This window comes from Dipodomys merriami, unplaced genomic scaffold, assembly GCF_024711535.1.
Source record: "Dipodomys merriami isolate MVZ:Mamm:240054 unplaced genomic scaffold, mDipMer1.0.p SCAF_587, whole genome shotgun sequence".
In the NCBI taxonomy this organism is placed as follows: domain Eukaryota; kingdom Metazoa; phylum Chordata; class Mammalia; order Rodentia; family Heteromyidae; genus Dipodomys; species Dipodomys merriami.
In genome coordinates, this window is record NW_027206165.1 from 394,788 (window position 1) to 418,686 (window position 23,899).

At 37.2% G+C, this 23,899-nt stretch overlaps 1 protein-coding gene across 1 annotated transcript in view; it reads right to left on the minus strand.

The window, feature by feature from the left end:
- Positions 1–717: 717 nt before the first annotated feature.
- LOC138813110 (zinc finger protein 658B-like) overlaps positions 718–23,899 on the minus strand; it is an 88,460-nt gene continuing 65,278 nt past the window's right edge. Inside the window, exons 5-7 of the mRNA XM_070001330.1 lie at positions 2,531–2,764; positions 1,152–2,297; positions 718–1,067 (exon numbers count right to left, since the gene is read on the minus strand). Coding sequence (XP_069857431.1) covers positions 718–1,067; positions 1,152–2,297; positions 2,531–2,764 — 1,730 coding nt within the window. The remainder of the gene's footprint in view (positions 1,068–1,151; positions 2,298–2,530; positions 2,765–23,899) is intronic.

Consider the following 23,899-nt stretch of genomic DNA (forward strand, 5'->3'; position numbering starts at 1 on the left):
GCCATGAAGGATTTCTCTATAATTTACAGAGTTTTCTGCCAAAGGTTTCCCTATGTTGGGTTTCATTTTTTGTGTGAGTGCTCTAATGCTGGCTGAAGGTTCATTCCTGCTTGAAAGATGTTCTCTAATGTTCACTCGACATTCTGTCTTGTCTCTAGGTCTCTGAAATATGTAGAGAAACCTGTGAAACTTCTGGCTAAATATTTGTCTACATTTATTATACTCACATTTTCTCTCCTTATTATGTTCTTGGATGTACTGAGGACTGACTTCTATTAAAAATTGCATATTTGTTAGACCTGTTAATTTTCTTTGCTCCTATGTGATTCAGTTCTCTGCTGAACACTGTGCTATGCTGTCGAAGTGGTATTTTCTACATTGGTATTATTCATACCTTGTCTTTCTTGTCTGTGCTCTATAAACACTCATCCATGCATGATTACTAAGTGAAGGACTTTTTTGATACTTGTTTCATTCATAATGTTTTTCTCCTGTGTGTTTTCGGATGAAAATTTAACTATGACTTCTCAAAAACTTTCCACATTTTTTTCATTCATAAGATTTTTCTCTTGTGTGCATTCAATTTGGAACCATGAGGCATGCCTTCTGGCTAAAAGGCTCCACATTTGCTACATTCACAAGGCTTCTATCAGGTTTTGGTTCTATCATGCAAACTTATTTTTCATCCAGGTGAGACTTTCCATAGATATCACATTCCTAAGATTTCTCATGTGTGTGGATTCTCTTATGCTTCCTGAGGGATGAACTGCAGATGAAGGACTTTCCACATTTGTTACATTCATAAGGTTTTTCTCCTGTATGTGTTCTCTGATGAACAGTAAGGTGTGACTTACAGGTGAAAGACTTTTCACACACATTACATTCATAAGGTTTCTCCCCTGTATGTTTTCTCTGATGGACAGTAAGGTGTGATTTTAATCTGAAATACTTTCCACATCTGTTACATTCATAAGGTTTCTCTCCCGTGTGGGTTCTCTGATGAACACTAAGGTGTGACTTTTGGGTGAAAGACTTTTCACACACATTACATTCATAAGGTTTCTCCCCTGTATGTTTTCTCTGATGGACAGTAAGGTGTTATTTTAATATGAAATACTTTCCACATCTGTTACATTCATAAGGTTTCTCACCCGTGTGTGTTCTCTGATGAACAGTAAGTTCTGACTTACGGGTGAAAGACTTTTCACACACATTACATTCATAAGGTTTCTCTCCTGTGTGTGTTCTCTGATGGACAGTAAGGTGTGATTTTAATCTGAAATACTTTCCACATTTGTTACATTCATAAGGTTTCTCTCCTGTGTGTGTTCTCTGATGAACAGTAAGGTCAGACTTAACGGTGAAAGACTTTTCACATACATTACATTCATAAGGTTTCTCTCCTGTGTGTGTTCTCTGATGGACAATAAGGTGAGACTTCTGTCTGAAATACTTTCCACATTTGTTACATTCATAAGGTTTCTCTCCTGTGTGTGTTCTCTGATGAACAGTAAGGTGTGACTTACGGGTGAAAGACTTTTCACACACATTACATTCATAAGGTTTCTCTCCTGTATGAGTTCTCTGATGAACAGTAAGGTCAGACTTACCGGTGAAAGACTTTTCACACACCTTACATTCATAAGGTTTCTCTCCTGTGTGTGTTCTCTGATGGACAATAAGGTGAAACTTCTGTCTGAAATACTTTCCACATTTGTTACATTCATAAGGTTTCTCTTCCATGTGTGTTCTCTTATGAACAGTAAGGTCTGACTTCTGGGTGAAAGACTTTTCACACACATTACATTCATAAGGTTTCTCTCCTGTATGAGTTCTCTGAGGAACAGTAACGTCTGACTTCTGTCTGAAATACTTTCCACATTTGTCCCATTCATAAGATTTCTCTCCTGTGTGTATTCTCTGATGCAAAGTGATGTATGACTTCATTCTAAATGATTTTCCACATTTGTTGCATTCCTCAAACTTTTGTTCTTTGTCAGTTCTCTGATGCCTTCTGAGACCTGACTTTTGGGTGGAAAATTTCCTACATTCTTCGTATTCATAGGGTTTCTCTTCTGGTGTTGTTTTAGGTTGATCAGAACTTAGTTCTGAATTCTTAGAGATAGATTTTGTACATTGCTTACACTCATCAGGATTCTCTGGATATTTCCTCTCAGGTTTTGTAAGGTGTAAATCCTTACTGAATGATTTCTCACATTCACTACTTGTATAAGGATTCTCTCCTGTGTCTCTTTTCTGATGCATAGTGCCTGGAAATCTCCCTCCCTGACAAAGTTCTTGGGCAAGAAGAGCAGACTTATCATATTCTTCTCTATATTCGTTATGGTTAGAGGCGGGATCTCTGATGCAAACCCAATTATGTGGAAAGAATATCATCTCTGAATTTAATACCTTCTCTCCTCCATATTCAAAATATGGACCATCATCATTTTACTAAAAGCCTTTGAGTATCGAAGCGATTGTTTAACTACAGGAGAAACACCAGGCATATATGCAGCTGGCATCTTACCAGGCTCACTGTAGTGGAGCATGTTCTGACACTGAATGAACTCGTCCGTCGTCATCCTTAAGGAGTTCTCATCATTCCTATTCAGATCTGGCTTCTGTTTTGAGGTCAAGTTAGAAGTTGTCACTAATCTCACTCTTTGCTCTATTGTGTTAATGTTTGTGACAGCTATGTCACGCAGACATTCATCTGGACCTTCCTGGTAAGTCTTAATCACATGCTCCATTTTTTGAATATCTAAAATGAGTCATATAAAGAAGAAAAAAAACATAAATAAGATCCAAATACTCCTTAAAATAAAGGTAAAGACATTTTCCCCATCTTAACTGTTACAAATTTTGAAATATTAATATAGGAAATGATTTATGAGAAATAAATTTCTTTTACCACAATGTATTGATTAAGAAAGTAATACTCTTCCTTACACCGTTTTTTTGTCATGGGGCATGAACTCCAGGCCTGGTATTGTCCTTCAGCTCTTCAGCTCAATGCTAGCTCTCTATCATTTGAGCCACAGCACGACTCCCAGTTTTATCTGCTTATATGGTGCTGAAGAATTGAACCCAGAGCCTTATGCATGCAAGGCAAGCACACTACCACTGAGCTACTATAATCAAGAACTCTAATAACAACAGATGCTGGAGGGGATATGTACAGAAGGGAACACTACTGCATTGTTGTTGGGAGTGTAAACTTGTACAACCACTTTGGAAAACAGAATGGAGGCTCCTCAACAGACTTCACATAGAGCTCCCTTATGACTCAGCAATCCCATTTCTGGGCATTTACCCAAATGATCACAAACAAGACCATACTAAGGGTACCAGCACAACTATGTTTATTGCAGCATTGTTTACCATAGGTAAGATAAGGAACAAACACAAATGCCCCTCAGTAGATGAATGGATCAAGAAAATGTGGTATATATACATAATGGAATTCCATGCATTCATCGAAAAGAATGATATGGCTCCATTTGTTAGGAAATGGAAAGACTTGGAAAAATTATATTGAGTGAAGTATGCCAAGCCCAAAGAAACAGGTCCCATGGTTCCGCTTATTTGCAATAATTAGTATATATCTGAGACAAGCAGAAACGGTCAATAAATTGATGTTAGGCAAAATGAACCCCAAGATAAGGACTCATATGTTTTTTTTATTTATTGATATTGTATCTAACATATATATATATATATATATGATATTTCTTTATTGCTTTATATGTCCCTCCCCTATGCTATAACCCCTGTTTTTACTGTGTTTGATGTAGGTATAATTTGTGGAGGTAAGGTGGACCCATTGCAACAATGAGATGTACAAGATGTTATGTCAAAAAATGAACTTCCCAACTTTGGCTGGGGCGGGGGGCTGGAGGGGAATGATGGGAGGGGATGGTAACGGAAAACAAAGGAGGAGGCAACAATGCTTGGTAAGAAATGTACTCATTACCTTGCCCATGTAATTGTAACCCCTCTGTAAATTGTTTTCACAACAACAAAAAAGAGTAACACTGACAGTTTATGATGGAAAATGTTTTTCTGTATTTCAGGTTTTTCTTCTTTTTTATGTCAGAGGAATTATTTATACAAATTACTAAACTATTTACTGCTAGCTTTTTAACCTGTATAATTTAATATGTAGCATTCTTCATTTTTTCCCAAAAATTGTTTTGTTTGATCTTAGGGGAATAGATGCTTTGTATTGTTTTACTTTCTTAAAATAATTTATATATTGTGCTACTTTACTTCTCAAACATTAGGAGAACAGTATTTTCTAACTTTGGAGATTGTACCTTTTTTATACAAACCTTTGCTTACACCTGAGAATAAAGTTTTATAACCACATTTCTTCAGTTATAAGTTCTCACTGTGAATTAAGTATCTTTAGAAATTTTAAAATTTGTTTCCCTCCACCTTAGACAGAATCTCATCTGACTTTTAAACCCTCAGACTCATGAACTAAAGCCACATCAGATCACGACCTAGTTAATCATTCTCTCTAGACTGAAAGCTTGGGTTCTGTTTACTGGCCTCTACCCTCCTTATCCTTATCAGAGGATAGCAGCCTTGGCATAGTCATTTGCTATACCTGCCTAGTCCTAGTTTCAAAGAAAAGGAAATCTCACTTTTCACATTTCTAATTTTGTTTTTTCAAAATAATTTCCACAAAGAGAAAGAATTGCTAACTTTACCTTTACTGCCCTACACAGTTCAGTGTGCATCTACATGCATTTTTGATTCACAAGTCTAACACAAAGATCACCTAGTTCTCTGCTACACATGGGACTCAAGGGAATTAGGAATATTATTGGTCAGTACATAGCAAGACGAATTTACCAATTTGGTTCTGGATCCATGATCACTATGCAAGATGCTTTAACTCACCTGAGAAATTCTTGTCTGAGGCTTCTCTCATATATGGCTCTTCATCTTGCTCCAGCTTGACAATCAATTGAGGTTTAGGACCAGTGTGCCCTGTTAATAAGAGTGAAGACTTATTGCTCATGCTGTGTCAAAATTGTTCTAAGATTTCAGATATCCTGTTAACAAGGTTGCTCCCAAATCTTCTTTCATTTCTCACTGTCTCCATGGTTGAATCTCCCCGAGGTTTGAATTAATTTTGCAGGTTGTGTGACTTGAATGCAATTCTTTTTCTCAAGGTTAGCATTCTATTAGTTTGAGTCCTAGCTCCACTTCCAGTGTAAGAGTGGTTATCTTGAGATAAGAGTCGCATGGAGATTTCACTGGCATTTTTTGCTTCAAACTGAAAGCCTCAGATTTCAGACTCCTAAGAATTACAGGCATGAACCACTGCATCTAGTACTAGGTTTGGATTATAAATACTCCCTCTAATCTAGTGATTTCCAGTTCTTACTTCCAATAATGATAAATAGGTATGTATGTATGTATGTATGTATGTATGTATGTATGTATGTATGTATGTGTTTTCTAGATTGTATATCTACCCACAATAATCACTTCAAGTTTGGGAATACAGTCTTCTCTTTAGGGAAGACAGTTTGGAACTTTAGTCAAACTGCTGATTTGGATTCTTGAACAATGAAAATAAAATTGCCTCAGAATTTATATAATCTACCTGTATATAATCTACCTTCATTTGAAACAAATGACACTTCCCTCAGACTGGAAACTTACATCCAAATAGCATTGAAAGTTCTATAAATATTCACATATCTACTAAAAACAAATCATTTTCCGCCCACCACTGGTTCACACCTGTCATCCTAGTTACTCAGTAGGCTGAGATCTGAGGATTGCCATACAAAGCCAGCCCTAATAGGAAAGCTGTGAGATACTTATCTCCAATTTAACCACCAGAAAGCTTGAAGAGGCGCTGTTGCTCAAGTGATAGAGTGCTCACCTTGAACCGAAGAGCTGAGGCACTGTACCAATGCCCAGAGGTCAAGCCCCACTTAACTTTTCAAGTTAATGTGATATTTTTGGCTCACCTAAGGACACCAGCATGCTATAGGTTTCCAGCATCACATCTCTATACAGGGTCCTCTGAGAAATATCCAATGCCTGCCACTCCTCCCAGCTGAATTCCACAGCCACATCATCAAATGACACCAGCTTCTGTAAGGGCACATTCCATCAATCCCTGAGTCCTGAGAACACCAAAACTAGAATTTCATTCTTCTACATGTATGCTTTTGTATTACAGAATGTGGTTGGAACTTTCTGTGTTATTTATAAAATGAGAGAATATATAATCAAAGTAGAAATATTTGCCTCCATAGTAACTTGGTAATTACACATACAAAGTTTTTCTAATACATTAGAACCCATTTCTGGTTCCAGCAATAAAGACAAGAAAACAGTTCTAAGAAGCTAATAACCTAGCAAGACAACAATAAGTATAAGTAGGAGTCTGAAAGTGTGTGTTTAGCTTATTTTGGTAATATTTACTATATATCTGGGTAACAATGAAGTAAATAAATGTGTTTTCGGCATTTTCATATTCTGCCTCACTGACAATACTATTTAGAGTTTCTGTTAAATAGTGCTCTCATAAACAGTCACAACATGGCCATTACATCATATGCAATACATAACACATTAGTAGATCTATGAAAAGCACAGCATCCAGGTAAATGTTAAAAGGAGTAAATTACTCAAAAAATAGTAAACGAATGATTTGGCTCTCATAAGATTTGACTTAGTTCTCACAATAAAACATCCGATGTTAACTATTTTTGTTATTAAATTTCTAGATATAAAAGTATGGTCATAGCCATTTGTTTCTTCATATGTAAAAATGAACTGCCAGCATGAACGTTTGTGAACACTGACTACTTCCTACCACACCAAATACTTACTTATTACCATAAAATGTTTCTTAATCAGCTTTGCATTTTAATAGGCCTTAATTGAAGGATGGATGTAAATGGATAGAGGCTTAAGGAATGCTCAAGATGATCCCCAAAAATGTGAACTATGACCACCACAAGAAGGATAGAGAATAAAACTATGAATTGGGACATGATGTAAAAAATATAGTAGTTTTAAGAATTAGAATAAAATACAGCACTAATTTGTTGTATGGTGTCTAAAAGGAATACAGTCATTCTTGACAATATCAGAGGTGAATGATGACTAACACACAAAAAGAAATATATCTATAAAGTGTTTAAAGAAAATAGACTTCAATACACAATCCATGGGGCAAAGGGCCTCTTCTTACAATTAAGATTGAAGGTATTCCTAGGGAAAGATAATGCATTATTAACACATCTTCATTTTAAGTGCTATAAAAATTATTCTGCGGGGCTGGGAAGGTGACTGGCTCAGCGGTAGAGCGCTTGCCTTGCATGCCTGAGGCCCAGGGTTCGATTCCTCAGCACCATATGAGCAAAAAAGAAAAAAGCCAGAAGTGGCGCTGTGGCTCAAGTGGTAGAGCCCTATGCTTGAGCTGAAGAGCTGATGGATAGGGCCCAGGGCCAGAGATCAGGCCCGAAAACGGGACCGAAAAAAAAATTATTGTGCATCAAGAGAAAAATAAAAATTGCTAACATAGATCTACACAGAGGAGAAGATTATTAAAAAGGTAAATGTGTAGTTAAAGGAATGGTACATGTGTAGGTAAAAGAATGTATAGAAAACATTGTATGTAATTTCTCTTGTGAAAAGAAAACTTATAGTACCATATTCATAATTTATAAGGAATGCAAATTCAATATACAAACACATAGGTGTTTTAAAAACAAAGTTTGTGAATCCTGCATATGGATCAATTAATTTTGTACTTGCCTCGCAAATATGGGGGTCTGAGTTCAAAGAATTATTTCTACAAAAATTTAAAAGGAAAATAGAAAGTTTATACATAGGTTATAAATTCCATTCAATTCCATTGAAAAGTAACTATATTATGCTATATGCTATTACTATGATAATATTGTAAATATTAATGTTCGTAGTAAAAATGCATCCAGCAAGTTAATTTCCTTTGTGTTCCTAACAAAGAATCCCACAGGGTAGAAAGTTCATTTTCTTGCAGTTCTACAGTATAACAATTTTCCTGCACAGTTTACTTCTGCTGAAGCTCTATGCTTCAGCCTGAGAATGGCCTTTGTTCTTTACATGAAATGTCTGCTTATTTCTGTATGAAGAATATTAATAAGACTGTTTTTAAAAAATCTTGCAGTCCTTGCATATTTTGAGTTGCACAAATTCAATGGAATATAGAAACAAACCTTTGAAAAAGTAGGGCACCTGTATTAAGCATGCAGTCTTATTTTTATCCTATGAACAATGGAGTATAACAACTCTTTACATCAGATTTAATTTGTAATTGGTATCAGAGGTAATTCACAGTGTACAGGAGAATGCCTGCAGCTTATATGAGAGGTGATTTACAGTGAAGTTGAGGTGTGTGCAGGTTACATAGAAGCAAAATAAGAAATAAATATCAGATGAGACAAACAGATATTAAATAGCAAGATATCCATCAAAATAAGACCATATTTATATTGTAAAATATAGTAAATATATAAGGCACTGTCTGACATGAACAGAAGAAAGAAAACTTAATGAGCAATCCAAAGTCATGGACTAGAGAGAAATAAAAATTAAAAAAAATATACAAAGATACCATGAGCAAAAGTTAATGATGAAAAATACAAATAGTGATAATATGTAGGAAATAAGCATCAGCCCAAAATATATGACCACAGATATACATCATTGATAATGACAGACAGATTATACATTATGATAGTAAAAATGTATGCTGAAAAGCAAAGGTACAAAGACATGTTTAAAAGACCATGCAGTTTTAATACTTTAATCTACCATTACTATTGTAGAACTAATACTCCTCTTACTAACTGATATAACAACCAGACAAAAAATCAGCACGAACACACACATGGATGACATTATCTTAAACTTAAAAAAAATACTATGGTGTTGCATTTATCAAGACACATATTCCAAGATTAATAGTAAATCGGAAGACAAATGGTGTAGAAAACAATATGAAAAATTAAAGTTATGTTATAAATACATGAAAATTAAAAGATATATTTATAGTATTCTATGAGTGAAATAAACACAGGGAAATTACAATGGATCTCAAAGAAATGTATTCCGTCATTGTGATTTATAGAATATTAAATATAGCCTCTTTCTTACTTCACCTTTGAAATAAAAACACATAGTTTGGGGCTGGGAATATAGCTAAGTGTTAGAGTACTTGCCTGCCATGCATGAAGCTCTAGGTTCCATACCTCAGCACTACATAAATAGAAAAATTAGGAAATGGCACTGTGGCTCAGGTGGTCGAGTTGTAGACTTGAGCAAATCAAGATCAGGAATGGTGCCCAGGACAGGCTCCAAATTCAAGCCCCAGGTTTGGCAAAAAAAAGTTTAAATAGATATGGTGTATTCACATGGATCTCTTCTGGAGAGTGGGGGAAAGCCAGAGAACTAGAAGGAAATGGGGTAAAAAGCGCATCTGTGGAGGTCATTAGGCACTGATGAAAGTAAGCTATACAAATCATGAGTCAAGATGGCAGGGAAACATTGGGAGAGAGTGAGGGTATGGAAGACACAGCATGAAAGGAAATGTATTCAATACCTGGTCCAAGAAATGGTAGTCTCTCTATACATCACCACTATAACAATAGATCAATTAAATTTGAAACAATTTCTTCATGGAGTTGTGTGAGCATAAAGTTAGTGAAGAAAATGTAGCACAGTTAGAAAAACAGCTACAATTATTAGAAATAAAGTACATCACTTAATTGAAACATGAAATACTGGAGCTTAGGTTGAATATTAATTTTAAATATGCTGTTAACAATCATCTAACTTTATTGTAGTATCCAATTAATTATTAATGATAAATATTGAAGTAAGTAAAAACAAAACAAGTGCTTCTGGTTCAAGATGCTTATCCTACCCTAGCTATTAAGGAGGCTGGAAGCCAGAAAACTGGGTAGACAACTCAAATTAAGCAGCTAATCAACATATTGGAGGAGGTGTGGCTCAAGAGATAGTGCCAAAAAAGAAATTAACGCACAACTTAGGAACTGGAAAAACCTACCATGCTCCCGGAATGGGAGGATTAACATTGTGAAAATGACAATACTTCCAAAGGCTATCTACAAATTCAATGCGATACTTATCAATAGTCCGAGTTCTTCAATGAAATATTAAAAACAAGCCAGAAATGTATATGGAACAATAAAAGACCCCAGAAAGCAAAAACGATCCATACCAGAAAGAACAATGCTGGTAGAATATCACTACCAAATTTCAAACTGTACTACAAAGCCATAGTAATCAAAACAGATTGGTAATTGCACAAGAATAAACTTGAGGACCAATGGAATAGGACTGAAGTCCCAGAAATGTACACACAGACCTATATCCACCTAAACTTTGAGAAGGGAGCTCAAAAATAGAATGGAGGAAAGACAACTTTGTCAGTAAATGGTGGTGGCAAAGTTAGTTCATTACCTGTAGAAAACTAAAGCTAGATCTGTATATATAACCCTGCACCAGAATCAATTCCAAAACGATCAAAAACCTCACATTCAAAGCAAAGACCCTAAAAAACATTACAGAAAAGAATAGGAGAAACTCTAGTGGTACTTGGCACCAGCCAAAATTTTCTTAATAGAGACCCAGAAACACAACAAATCAAAGAAAGGTTGGACAAATGGGATTGCATGAAACCGCAGAGTTTCTGCATGGCAAAGGACATTGCTAACAAGATCAATACAAAACCCACAGATTGGCAGAAGATCTTCACTAGGCATAAAATGAACATGGGTCTCATATCTAAAATATACTTAGAACTCAAGAAATTAAATCCACAACAACAAATCCTCAGAGAAACAACTGCCCAATAAATAAGTAGGCTAAAGACTTAACAAGAATCTAATCTGAAGAGGAAATAAGAATGGCCAAAAGACATATTTAAAAAAAGGCTCAACTTATAAATATGTTAGAAACAATTACAAGAAAGAAAATACATTTGAATCCTTAATGGGGTTCATTTTTGCCTACAATCAACCTATCTGACCGTTTCTGCTTGTTTCAGACATATACAAGTTATTGCAAATAAGGGAAACCATGGGACCTATGTTTCTTTGGGCCTTTCTTACTTCTCTTAGTATAATTTTTTCCAAGACTTTCCATTTCCTAACAAATGGAGCAATTTCATTCTAAAAAAAACACAAAAATCAAAAAAAGTCTCAACTTCTCTAGCCAAAAAGAAATGCAGATTAAGACAACCTTGAAATTCCACCTCACCCCAGATAAAATGGCTATAATCAAGAACACGAATAACAACAGATGCTGAAGGGGATGCGAACAGAAAAGGGAACACTACTGCATTGTTGGTGGGAGTGTAAACTTGTTCAATCACTTTGGAAAGTAGTATGGAGGTTCCTCAAAAGACTCCACATAGTTGCTCCCCTTTGACCCAGCAATCACACTTTAGGGTATTTACCCAAAGATCACAAACAAGGGTATACTAAAGCTACCAGCACACCTATGTTTATTGCAGCTTTATTTACCATAGCTAAGATATGGAACCAACCTTGATGCCCCTCAGTAGATGAGTGAATAAAGAAAATATGATATATATATCCATATATACATAATATGTATTTATACATATATGTGTATAGACACACACACACACACACACACACACACACACACACACACACACACAATGCTTTTCTATGCCTCCATCAGAAATAATGGCATCACCCCATTTATTAGGAAATGTTAAGACTTGGAGAAACGTGTAATTAGTGAAGTAAGCCAGGCCCAAAGAAACATAGGTTCCATGATCTCCCTTATTTGAAATAACTAGTACATGTCTAGGACAAGCAGAAATGGTCAAAAGCTATGTACATATGACCATATCAGATGATATGAAGTGAAATGAGCCCTAAGACAGGAACTCAAGTGGTTTTTCTCTTTCTTGCTATTGTTTTTAATGTACTATGTGACTTTTTGTTCCTTTGGTATGTTCTTCCCCCACGGTATAACCCCTGTTTTCACTGTATGTTTTTGCGGTGCCTTGCATCTTGTATATACACTATTCTAATTTGGGGATAGGACGGAAAAAAACAAAATGCTTAAATAGGGATAAGGCTGACTCATTGTAAAAATGAGATGTACAAGACACTAGGTTGGGTGCTGGGAAGGTGGATCAGTGGTAGAGCGCTTGCTTTGCATGCATGAGGCCCAGGGTTCGATTCCTCAGCACCACATAAGCAAAAAGAAAAAAAGCCGGAAGTGGTGCTGTGGCTCAAGTGGGAAGAGCTGAGGGACAACGCCCAGGTCCAGAATTCAGGCCCCACAGCTGGACCCCAAAACAAAAAAAAGACACTAGGTTGAAAACGAACTTTACCATTTGAGTGAGGGAGGGTGGGAGGGGTTGCAGAGGTTAGGAGGAAAGAAATGTTAGAGGAAAAACAAAGGAGCAGGTAACAATGCTCCATAGGAAATATAATCATGTAACTGTAACCCCTCTGTAAACTATTTTACAATGCAAAAAGATTTTTTTTAAAAGACCAAGTAGTGCCAACAGTGAAGGAGGAAGCAGACAGGATGTGAAGCCTGTGAGTGCCTGTTCCAACACTAGCACAAGAAAGACAGTGGAGAATGAGGTAGGTGTGTCCCATTAGTGTTGAATTTAGACACCAAGCATGCAACACAACAAACGTTCATCTCAGACACAAAGAGAAAAGGGGTAAGAGAAATTTCAATTCAAAGAACTATGTCAGCAAAGGAAAATTGATCAGTAAAACAAACAAGTTCCCACATACAGCATTTGAAAAATGGTGAGAGACAGACGGAGAGAAGGGGGACTGAAAGAGATGAAGACACAGGGAGGAAAATATATAAAAAGTGAGAGAAAGAGAGAAATGATGAAAGCTTATGAGTAGGAAACAGAATGAAGAGAGTAAATAGAGAAAAAAAATCATGTGACGACACATTAGGAAAAATACAAAGGGTTTTCTAGGAAGACCATACACTATATCATCAAATATTATCAAGTTTTATGTAGTCAAAGACCAGGAAGCAGTCCAAGAAGTATGTATGGAGAGTAATTTAATTACATGTATCTTACTAAGTAATCTCTCACATTTGAAGGTGTGTGTTTTTGACCACACTATTTCAGAAACTCCAGTAAAACCTGTTTAACATAATTCAACATTAATCATAAGGAGGTGATCTCTGACAAGTTGTCAGCAAATGTCCACTTTACATGACAAGTGACTCCCTCAATGGCATTGAATCACCAAACAAGTGTGACTACTTTATTTCACATCAGAAAACTCCAAGCAAGTCTGCCCTCAACTAAGACATTTTATAATCTACTCATTCTAAAAACCATCTTACTCTTGTTTAGGAACATGTTCTTGAAACTGAATATTTTTTTTCTGTTTTAAATCTTGGATAGACTTAGCTTCCTAAAATGGAATGTGAAAAATGAGAAATAAAAAACAACTCACCAGAGATCCTCTCATTCTTTCTTCCTGTTGCCAATGAAGAGAAGATTCTGGACGCATGGCTTAGAGAAAAGGCAATTGACATAGTCAGGAAAGAACCTGTGTGATTATGCCTCAGATTTTCCTACTCAAAACATTATACATGGAGTGAAAAAGCACAAAGCCTTCTTATGGGAGAAGAATCTTTGATGTCTCAAGTAGAGTATTAAATGCTCCACTGAGGATGACTCCACAGTCCATTAGTTGGTAGACAAACAGTATTCTAGTTTAATATACATACAGAATTCATAAAAACTAAGGTTCCTAAAAATGATTGAATAATTAAAACAAAAATCCACACCTTCAATACCACTAATTATTAATGAAATACATTTAGGGTTGTATGAATTATTTTTCTATTCATTAAAATGGATCCTAGGACTCCATCGAGCTTTTGCACTCTATCTTATTCATTTATACATTTAAACTCCATGGAGAGAATATAGGTTATAACTCAATACTTTTCCCCAAAATTATACAAGAAAATATATACAATACATATTACTTGTATTATAATATTTCAGTAATGGTTTTCAAATGGCACATTTCCCTGCATCCAAATACTTGGAGAACCCTTGAGCAATAACTTGAAATTTGTCATTTAGCCTACTTTACTTAATCAGTAAAGATTATGTAAATACAGTTTTGAGAAGTCCCTAATGCTCACTTTCCTAAACAATCATATGAGAGATAAAGGGCTTACTAAAGATGTAACATGAAATATTAAGCATAGGAGTGACAGAACATCACAGCTAAAGAACCAGAAGATTAAAATCTTATGTTGCACAAATAATACTAACACAAAATTCTAAGCTGAGGACACCCCAAAATGCAGACTTATAAAAATAAAAAATAAATATCGATATACTTTTTCTTATATTTATTGCTTGGCTTTTACACAGGAAATGCTATTGTCCAGAGATTTTATTTTTTTTTTTTACACAACTACGTGGATTAGAAACTCTTAATATAAAATATAATAAATTTTACAGTGATATGTATGAAATATGAAAACCTACTCTGTAAACTTCAGTTAGGTCGTTTGTGCTAAGGAACAATATGAATCACTTAAAAGCAACATTTGCACATTCATTTTGGATTGTTCCACATGACAAGAATGGTTTCTTACTTTTAAAAAGTAACAAAGAAACTTCTGTAGGCTAATTATCCATATTCAAATGCTCAAAACCACAATTGTAGATTTCAGTGTGGGATATTTTCTTCTTGTTTTGGGATTTAGATTATCATCCTTTAAATTTCAAGTCTTCTAGTTCATATTATTTTATTACAAACATAATCTATATTTAAGAGTTTATTTTGTAACTGGGCTCTGGTGGCTCATGGTTGTGATCTTAGCTACTCAGAAGTCTGAGATCTGAGCACCACAGATTGAAGCCAGCTGGGGCAGGAAAGTCTAAGAGACACTGATCTCCAATTAACTACTAAAATACCTAGAAGTGGAGATATGGCTTAAGTGGTAGAACATTAGGCTGGAACAAAACAAGCTCAGGGTCAATGTCCAGTGCTTGAGCCCAAGAACCAGGTCTAGCACACAAAAAAGAGCATTTTATTGTATTGTACTTAAATTCTATTGAACAATTGTTTTGGAATACATATTTAGGCAGTCTCTCATTTTAAATGATGTAAAATAGGCTCAATAATCTAGTGGAGAAATTGTAAATTGTCAAGAACAGATAAAGTGGAAAACCTCCATGTTAGTAAAATTTTAAGCTAGGAAAATGCATAGGAACTGCAAAGGATAAAAAGGGATCAACGTGTTTCACTAACATATTTTAAATGAATGTTCAAGCTTCATTGACTTCAATTCCCATGAAGATTTTGTTAAGTGAAATAATACTTCTTTGAGCAGGTTGAGACAAAATGGAGAACACTACCTAAAACTTCATTATACGTTACATCTAAAAACCATACCACTTTGAGTAAGACACAGTACTTTAATTTCCTTTTGTAACACTCCATGACAAACACTTTCTTAACTGCAGGTAAAAACCAACGCTATAAGGCTACTATCAGTATACCCACAGGTGAGACATTTGAGAGATCATGTACAAGAATTGATACTGTGAAGAAGCTGAATAAATTAGTAAGAACAGAGATAGATACTTTCAGTTGTGACAATAATTCCTAATCCACAAACCACAGCCCCATGTCCTTTCTGAGAACTAGACTCTGACTGATTCCTCAGGCAAGTTCATTTCCCCTCCTACTAGTTACTGTTAACCTTCCAACAGCACCTAGTGATTGGGAGTGTTAGAGGAAAGAGTACCACCTGAGTCTTGTGCTCTAGTGAGTAGAACCAATCTTTGCTTAAGGCAAGGAAGCTGAAAATATTTTGCCTTTCCTTTGCCTTTTTGCCTCTGTTCTGTAGGGCTTGTCAGAGTTGACAAGGTATCCTCCTTCAAACATTGCTAGGCTTCATTGCTTTACAGAAAGTAAAAAAAAAAAAAAAGGACCATCACACACTACTGTAATATCTCATGTAGACCTGTTCCTAGTAAAAAGGTCTTGTACAAACACGTGTGAACTAAAGCCAGGAGTACTAAGAAAACTAACAAGTAAGGAAAAGAGCAGAGACACCTGTAGGAGAAACAACACAGGAACCCAAAAAACAACTGCAATATAAATGGAGTCAAATCAGGCACACACCTCACAATTTTGCTACAATTGTTACCATGCTCATCTTACACCTGGGCAAAGATTGTAAGGTCACATGTGTTAACAGCAGAATTTCACCATCATGGAAATATAAATGCACAATTTCTCCTATTCTGGAGAACCACCCAACTTGCTGTCAGAATGTTGCAAGCCAGTTTCTGGCACCTGGAGACACAAGGGCTGTGGCAGCACAAACTCTGGAGCCCTGAACAAATCATCAGCCTCATGCTGGAGGAACATGTGGAGGATCAATTTTGCCTTGTGTTTTGCATCCAGCTCACAGTTCCTACCTGTTATTACTTCTGCAGCCTGAGATCCCTTCAATTTACACCTCCCAAGCTCCACTGAAGAGAAAACTTCCAGCAGCAAGGCAACGGGAAAGGAATTGGAATTTGCAGGCTGGAACCACCCACAGTGGGTGGGGAGGCACATGCGCAGAAGGATCTTTGCCCTGCTTTTAAAAAAAGAATAAAAAACCTGCACTTTCAAAGTATCTGTGCTGCAACATAGACTACAATTCCCACAATGCATCGTGCCACTCTGAGACGAAGTAGGTTTCCACCAGTGTTAGGCCCTTTATCTTAGGACTGCAGGGATGCATAGGGAGGTTTTCACCTGCTTCGCATGAACATAGGTGAGTTTTTTTTTTAAATGAAAATCACTGTGTGTCTTCTGAAACATTGTTAGACTATCTGAGAAATGGACAAGTATTGGAAGCATGAAATAAGTTGGCTTTTTAATTCTTAGATCTACTAATGTAATTGAGCTTATGAGACTTTTGTTTCTGTTCGTGTGTAACCGATAAGTTCTGTTGAATGTAAATGATATCTGATTTCTTTACATTTTGGAATAGCTCCCTGTTCAATATAAAAAGGTATTCGCAGGCACTAAACTGATTCTTGGATCATTTTTCATGCTTTAATGTATACACTGCAATAAAGTAGCAGAATTGCTAGATATACAGCATAATCCTTGCACAAATTAAATTTTTTTTTTTAAAAATCTAACAATTTCCCAGAAATGTCCAAATTCCATTTTTGGAATCTTAAGTAGCTTTTGGCTGTTTCCAAATTTTTCCTTTCCTTTAAGGTTCTTTACTTTTCATTTCTTTTCTTTGATGTTCATTGCTGCTCTTGTGGTTTGAACTCATGGTGTTCCCATTATCTTTTCTTTAACAATTTGTTCAGCTAAATAGTGAAAAGCATCCTGTGGGTGGGATGAGTGGTCTTAGAACAGGCACCTCACCACAATTACTGTTCAAACTAATGGTGGTTTGGGGAGATCGGGGGGGGGGGGGAATGTGGGTGAGGTGCAAGTGTGAAGTGAAGGATAGGTCTCAGTGAAGGTTGATGGCTTGGCCCAAACCAGTGTGTTTTTGTCTTTCCATTTGCATGCCCTATTCCAGTGTGAATTCCTCCCTCTTCTATGATCCTAAAAGTTCCTCTCAGTCACTCTAAGCTACCTCATATTGTCTTCCCAGGTGTTACCCATTAGACTTTGGAATAAATCTTTGTTATCCCAGGTCCTAAGTGTGGGAAGAGTCAGGGCCACTTCTAGAAACCAGGCTTGTGTCCTGACCTCTGGCATTTGCCACAGTCAGGAATAGTCAGGCATCATTTGGGAAAACACAGTTCCTTTACTGATAATGCAGCATCACCAGAGAATTCCTAACTTCTTAGCTCCCTAGGAGCTCTTCTCAAAATAACTGTGTAGGCCTAATCTTTCCAGGCCCAGTGATACAACTATAGTCAAGCAACTTCTAAGCCTGAGTAGGATCAGTCAAGCTCAGGAGATGAAGGCCATTCTAGGTAACATAGAAAGATTGATTTTCAACGAAACACAAGTGTAGCAGTTCTTTACCAGATACCATTGGGGAGGGACATACACAGCAAAAAAGAAATCATCGTACAAATATGTTAGAAACAATAGCAATAAAGAAATATTTGAGACTCATATCTGATAAACCGATTAGAAAACAGGAAGTGGTACTATGGCTCAAGTGGTAGAGCACTAGCTTTGAGCTGAAGAGCTGAGAGACAGTGCCCAGGCCCAGAGTTCAAGCTTCACAACTGATAAACCTATCAGTTTGGGTCTGGCCCTTAACTTCTTGGTGTTCTATTATGAGATTCTGAACTCCCCAGAGAAAGCTTGCTTTCTTGCAAAGACAGGTTTTGATGAAGTCATTGCTGAACTTGATACATTAAGTGAAGAGGGGTTCAAAGACTGCACGCTAATAAAGTAGTTACTGAGAGAAAATTTGACATTGTAGATATGATAACCAAGGAGATGAAGTGAAAGCAGGAGAAGGAGGGGAAAATTAAATGGCCTTCCAACTTTTGTCTGCCTCATTCTAAAATTTATACAGCAGACTAATTGCCATCCATGCTGTCCCACAAATAGTTTGTTTATGATTTATGATGGGTTTATGTTGCTTCTATTTGAATTTCTATATTTCTCAGGGTTTTTTGTTGTTGTTTTTTAATATTAGGGGAATAGATATTGCCTGTTAACATTTAGTGATTTATCTGTTTTCATCTTCAATTGGCCAATATGAAGATGTAGAATTTTTTTTTGGGGTCCAGTCATGGGGCCTGAACTCTTGGCCTGGGCACTGTCCCTCAGCACTAAAGCTCAAGGCTATTGCCCTACCACTTGAGCCACAGCGCCACTTTTGGCTTTTTTCTTTTTTGCTTATGTGGTGCTGAGGAATCGAACCCAGGGCCTCAGGCATGCAAGGCAAGCGCTCTACCACTGAGCCACCTTCCCAGCCCGAAGATGTAGAATTTTTACAAGTTGTAAATGTTTGGCATGTACTTTGGTACAGGGGACTTCACAAGGGCCAGTGTGTGTTAAAACTGCTTCCATGTTGAAGTGAAGAAATCTTCCTACATATTGGTTTGTACTGGTGGGGAATAAAAGGGAAAATTGGTTCCAGGCACAGGTGTAGTTATTCTGGATATTTGAAAATTTTGGAGAACTAGCAGGGCTGTGGTACAGATATTCCATGGCTGTTGCATTCTGGAATCATCTATTTCTGTGGAAGAGTCTATTTCAGTGTGCACACCTTAGACTACAGTACCAGAAGTATTATTTGAGACAAAGTTGTGTCCCAATTAACTCTGGATAAGGGCAGAAATGGTTCACATTCCATTATTTGTAATGTTACCTGCTGCTTGCTCTCATTATTTTTGCTACACATTTTATTTGTATTTAACTGTTTTATACAACCTACAAACAAAAATGTAAAAGTAAAGATGCAGTGAAAACGAACTGTTTGGTAATCATTATTACCGTTTTCTCTACAACTTTTCATGTAAATTATTCTTTTGGTTTTGATATGCCTCAAAAGAAATTGTACATTATTATAACTTTGTTCCTTACTATCTTTTGGCAGCTAATGGGCTTTTACCAAGTTTAAAGTGCAAAATTGATCACAATAACAAAAATACTAATCTATCTACCAACTACCTCCTACAAACCGAAGTATTTCCTTGGGGAGGGGAAAATTGATTTGAAAAATAATGTTCCAGTTAAAATTTTGATATATAGCATTTTCTAACTTAGGAAGCCACAACGATTTTGACTCACCATGGTTAGTATTAACTGAAAATTCTGTGCATCTAAATCAGTTTTGGTTTTTGAGAATTTTTTGATTCTGCTTGCCTTCCATTTTGGTAATTGTATTTGCCAGGCACGCAGGATTACCGTTGGTTTTTTTATTTTTTTATTTATTTTTTTAGCCTTCTGTCTTGTCACTAACCATTCCTCCTTGGTGGCCATGTACTTCGGAAAAGGTCACATGACTTTTCTGGTCTACTCACTGTCTAAGATCCCTTGCTTTCCTTGCTTGCATCCCACAAACTATTAACCATCCTCTACTGCAGCACATCTCACCTTACTTAATGAGATTGTGTATCTCCTACAAACTCTATCCTGAATGCTCTGCCATTGTTTGTCTTTAAATCTTCTCTAAGTAATGATGGGTCTGCGTTATATCAAATCTCACCCTACAGAATATTTCTTCAGAAAGTTACAGAAGACACCAAATAAAAGTGCCATTTTAAAAGACAAGTGGGGCTGAGAAGGTGGCTCAGTGATAGAGTGCTTGCCTTGCATGCACGAGACCCTAGTTTCTATTCCTCAGCACCACATACACAGAAAAAGTCAGAAATGGTGCTGTGTTCAAGTGGTAGAGTGCTCGCCTCAAGCTGAAGAGCTGAGGGACAGCTCCCAGGCCCAGAGTTCAGGCCCCACGACCGAGAAAAAAAAAGATATATTTTTTCTTTCAGAATGTAAGATCCTCCAGAGCAGGGACAATATTTTCTGTATGTTCTACTGTGTTCAGTACACTGTAAATGCTCAATAAATATTGATGATTGGAGGCAAAAAATATCTGCTTTCTTCATTGGAAATATCAACTATACCAATTACTATTCTTGTGTTTGATAATAGTTCTAAAATAAACACTGCCATTCTTTCAAAGACAAACATATAGACACATATATGTATATAAGTACACATATAATGCTTTGGGGGTAATCAGTAAGATTGTATTTCATTAATATGAAATATTAAATTAGTGTTATATATAAATCAATACAAACCCATCCAGTCATTGAACCCGTCCAGACTCCTTCATAAACCTGTAAACTTTTCATATCTTTTGCACAAGCATTAGTCCTCCTGAGTAAGCTCAGGTCAGGAGAAGTCACAACAGGACATAAGATCCATATCAGGGCCTTAAAAATAGGCACACAAAAGAGGTGTGATCAGTTTTGAAAGAAGAGATATCAGTAAGATTATTAAATTATTTGGGATTGAAAGCCAAAGAAATGAAGATCTCTACAAAGAAGGGGACTAAATAGAAAAGGAAATATCTCTGAGGTCCATTCAGTCTAGTGTTCATGTACAAGTCTTCCAGGGGTGATGGGCCACAGTGTGATGCCCAGTAGCCCACGTGCTTAACTGCTCAAGGCAGGATGAGATGATGTCTAGGGGCTTGCATACAGGATGGCTGAAGGTCACAGTAATAGGAGACAGAACCTTTATAAGAGGGGCCCTTTGTGTGTAATCCTAGTTACTTTGGAGGCTGAGATCTGAGGATCAGGGTTCAAAGCCAGCCCAGGCAAAAAGAAAAATCTATAACTTTTTTTTTTTTACTAGTTTTATGGCTTGAACTGAGCATCTGGGAGCTATCCATGAGCTCTTTTGCTCAAAGGTAGCACTCTTTTGCCACAGCACCACTTCTAGATTTTTCTGTAAATAATTGGAGATAGGAAACTAACAGATTCTCCTGCCCAGGCTGGCTTTGAATTGACATCCTCAGATATCAGCCTCCTGAGTAGCTAGGATTAAAGGCCTGAGCAATTGACACCTAGCTCATACGAAACTCTTATCTCCAAGTAATCAGCAAAAAGCCAGAAGTGGAGGTGTTGTTCAATTGATAGAGTGCTAGCCTTGAGCATAAATATTAAGGCATAGCACCCTGGCTTGAGATCCAGCCCCAGGATCAACAGAAGGAATAGAAAAGAAATAATCTGAAAATCACAAGCCAGGAAGATGCAGGATATGGAGCAGAAGGAGTCTACTGTGTTTATGTAGCAGACAGACAAAGTGAGACCCAATGAGGCCAGAGGTCTGTGAAGCAGGTAAGACACTTGGCAAAGTGTCTCCTAGGATGGCAACATGCAGCATTTTGCATTTGTACCAGCAGGTGGCACTAAAACAACAAGGCTAAGCAGGCCTAGTTGGTTGGCTCTAAGTAATGAGCAGGTGATTTTGTATATTTGCTGGGTGTTGGTGGTGGAATGGGTTGAATTGAGGCCCTTCAGGATTCTCTTCCTTCATTCTTCCATTATCTTGTTCATCATTCCATTTTACAGATGAGGAAAGCTCTGAGCTGATTTTTTAAATTAGTTATTTGCCTGATTTTTGCTAGCATTGGGGCTTTAACTCAGAGTCTGTCACTCTTACTTGGCTTTTCTTCTCAAGGCTGGCACTCTTCCCACTGGAGCCATATGTTCACTTCTGGGATTTTGCTGGTTCATGGGAGAAAAGAATCTCTCAAATATATCTGCTGGGGCTGGCTTTGAACTGAGATCTTCAGATCTCTGCCTCCCAAATAGCTAGAATTACAGTCGTAAGCCATCAGTGAGTTGTTTTAGAGATGATTTTTTAAAATAATATTTTTTCTTTTATTGTGAAAATACTGGACAGAGGGGTTACAATTACATGGGCAAGATAATGAGTACATTTCTTATAAAATAATATTTCTAAGTTCATCCAATGTGTGTGTGTGTGTGTGTGTGTGTGTGTGTGTACACCCTCATGCATGCAAACACACACACACACACACACACACACATGCACACACACACAGAAGCAGGGACATTGTCCAAGCCCAGTCAAAGGGCAGAACAATGTTCACACCAACCATTTATTGTCCAGTGGTCTTAGATTTTGGGTGAGGGGAGGAGAGTGTTCTGTTATTCCCTGACTTTTGGGCTATTCCTATTTCATCCTGGTGATTACTTTCTTTCTCATCACAGACTCCCAAAACTGTCCTAGGGAGAACATCCTTTCTACCAGAATGGGAGTTCAGGGCTGCTACCCCCAAGATCTCATCTCTCTCTGTCCAGCTATAGGGCTTTCTCATATGGGAAGAACATGGGCTCACTAGGCAGGGATGATAAATTAGCCACCTTTAGTGCCTTAACTTGAAACCTGCCACATCCCTAGAGGGAGGCTGGACAAACAGACTTCATTACTTCATTCTGCAAGCCATTCCTTTGCCACACTGCACATGGCAGTAAGCGAGATCTGGGAAGGGTCTCAGATCAGCTTCTCTGGACAAAAGCAGATAAATAGTAGCCAACAGATATGCAAAAATAACACAGGAAGAAGGACTCTGGAGGCTAACTAAGGATCTTGGTTCAAAGACAAATTGGGTAGGAAAAGTCCCTAGACTTACCTTCAAAGAATCAGCAAATATTCCCAAGTGGGGCTGTGGTTCAAGTGGCAGAGTTCCAGCCTTGATCAAGAAAGCTAAGGGATAGTGACTAGGTTCTGAGTTGAAGCCTCATTACCAGCAATAGATAGATAGATAGATAGATAGATAGATAGATAGATAGATAGATAGATAGATAGATAGATAGATAGATAGATAGAATGATTGATTTTCTGCGTACTGGTATTTCACACCTGTAATCTTAGCTACTCTGGAGACTGTGAGTGAGGCAAGGATCATGGTGTGCAGCCAGCCAAAGCAGGAAAGTCTATAAGACACTTATCTCCAATTAACTATCAAAAAGCTGAAAGCTGAGCTGTGGCTCAAAAGATACAGAGATAACCTTGAGTAGAAAAGATGAGGGACAGTGTGCAGGTCCTGAGTTCAATTCCCAGGATGAGTGTGCACACATGCGTGTGTGCGCACACACACACACACATACACACACACACAAAGAGAGGAAGATATGGTAGTATGACCATGGGGTGTGGGGGATAGGAAGGTGGCTGACTGGGAGCAGTGTTTTGGGTGTGGTGCTGGGGACAGAACTGGAGGAAGTGTCTCCTACAGGCCTAGAAATGGGGACTTCAGTAACAGGAAGAGCCAGCATCCAAATCCAAGGGAGAACAGCAAACGGGGAGGAGACAGAACT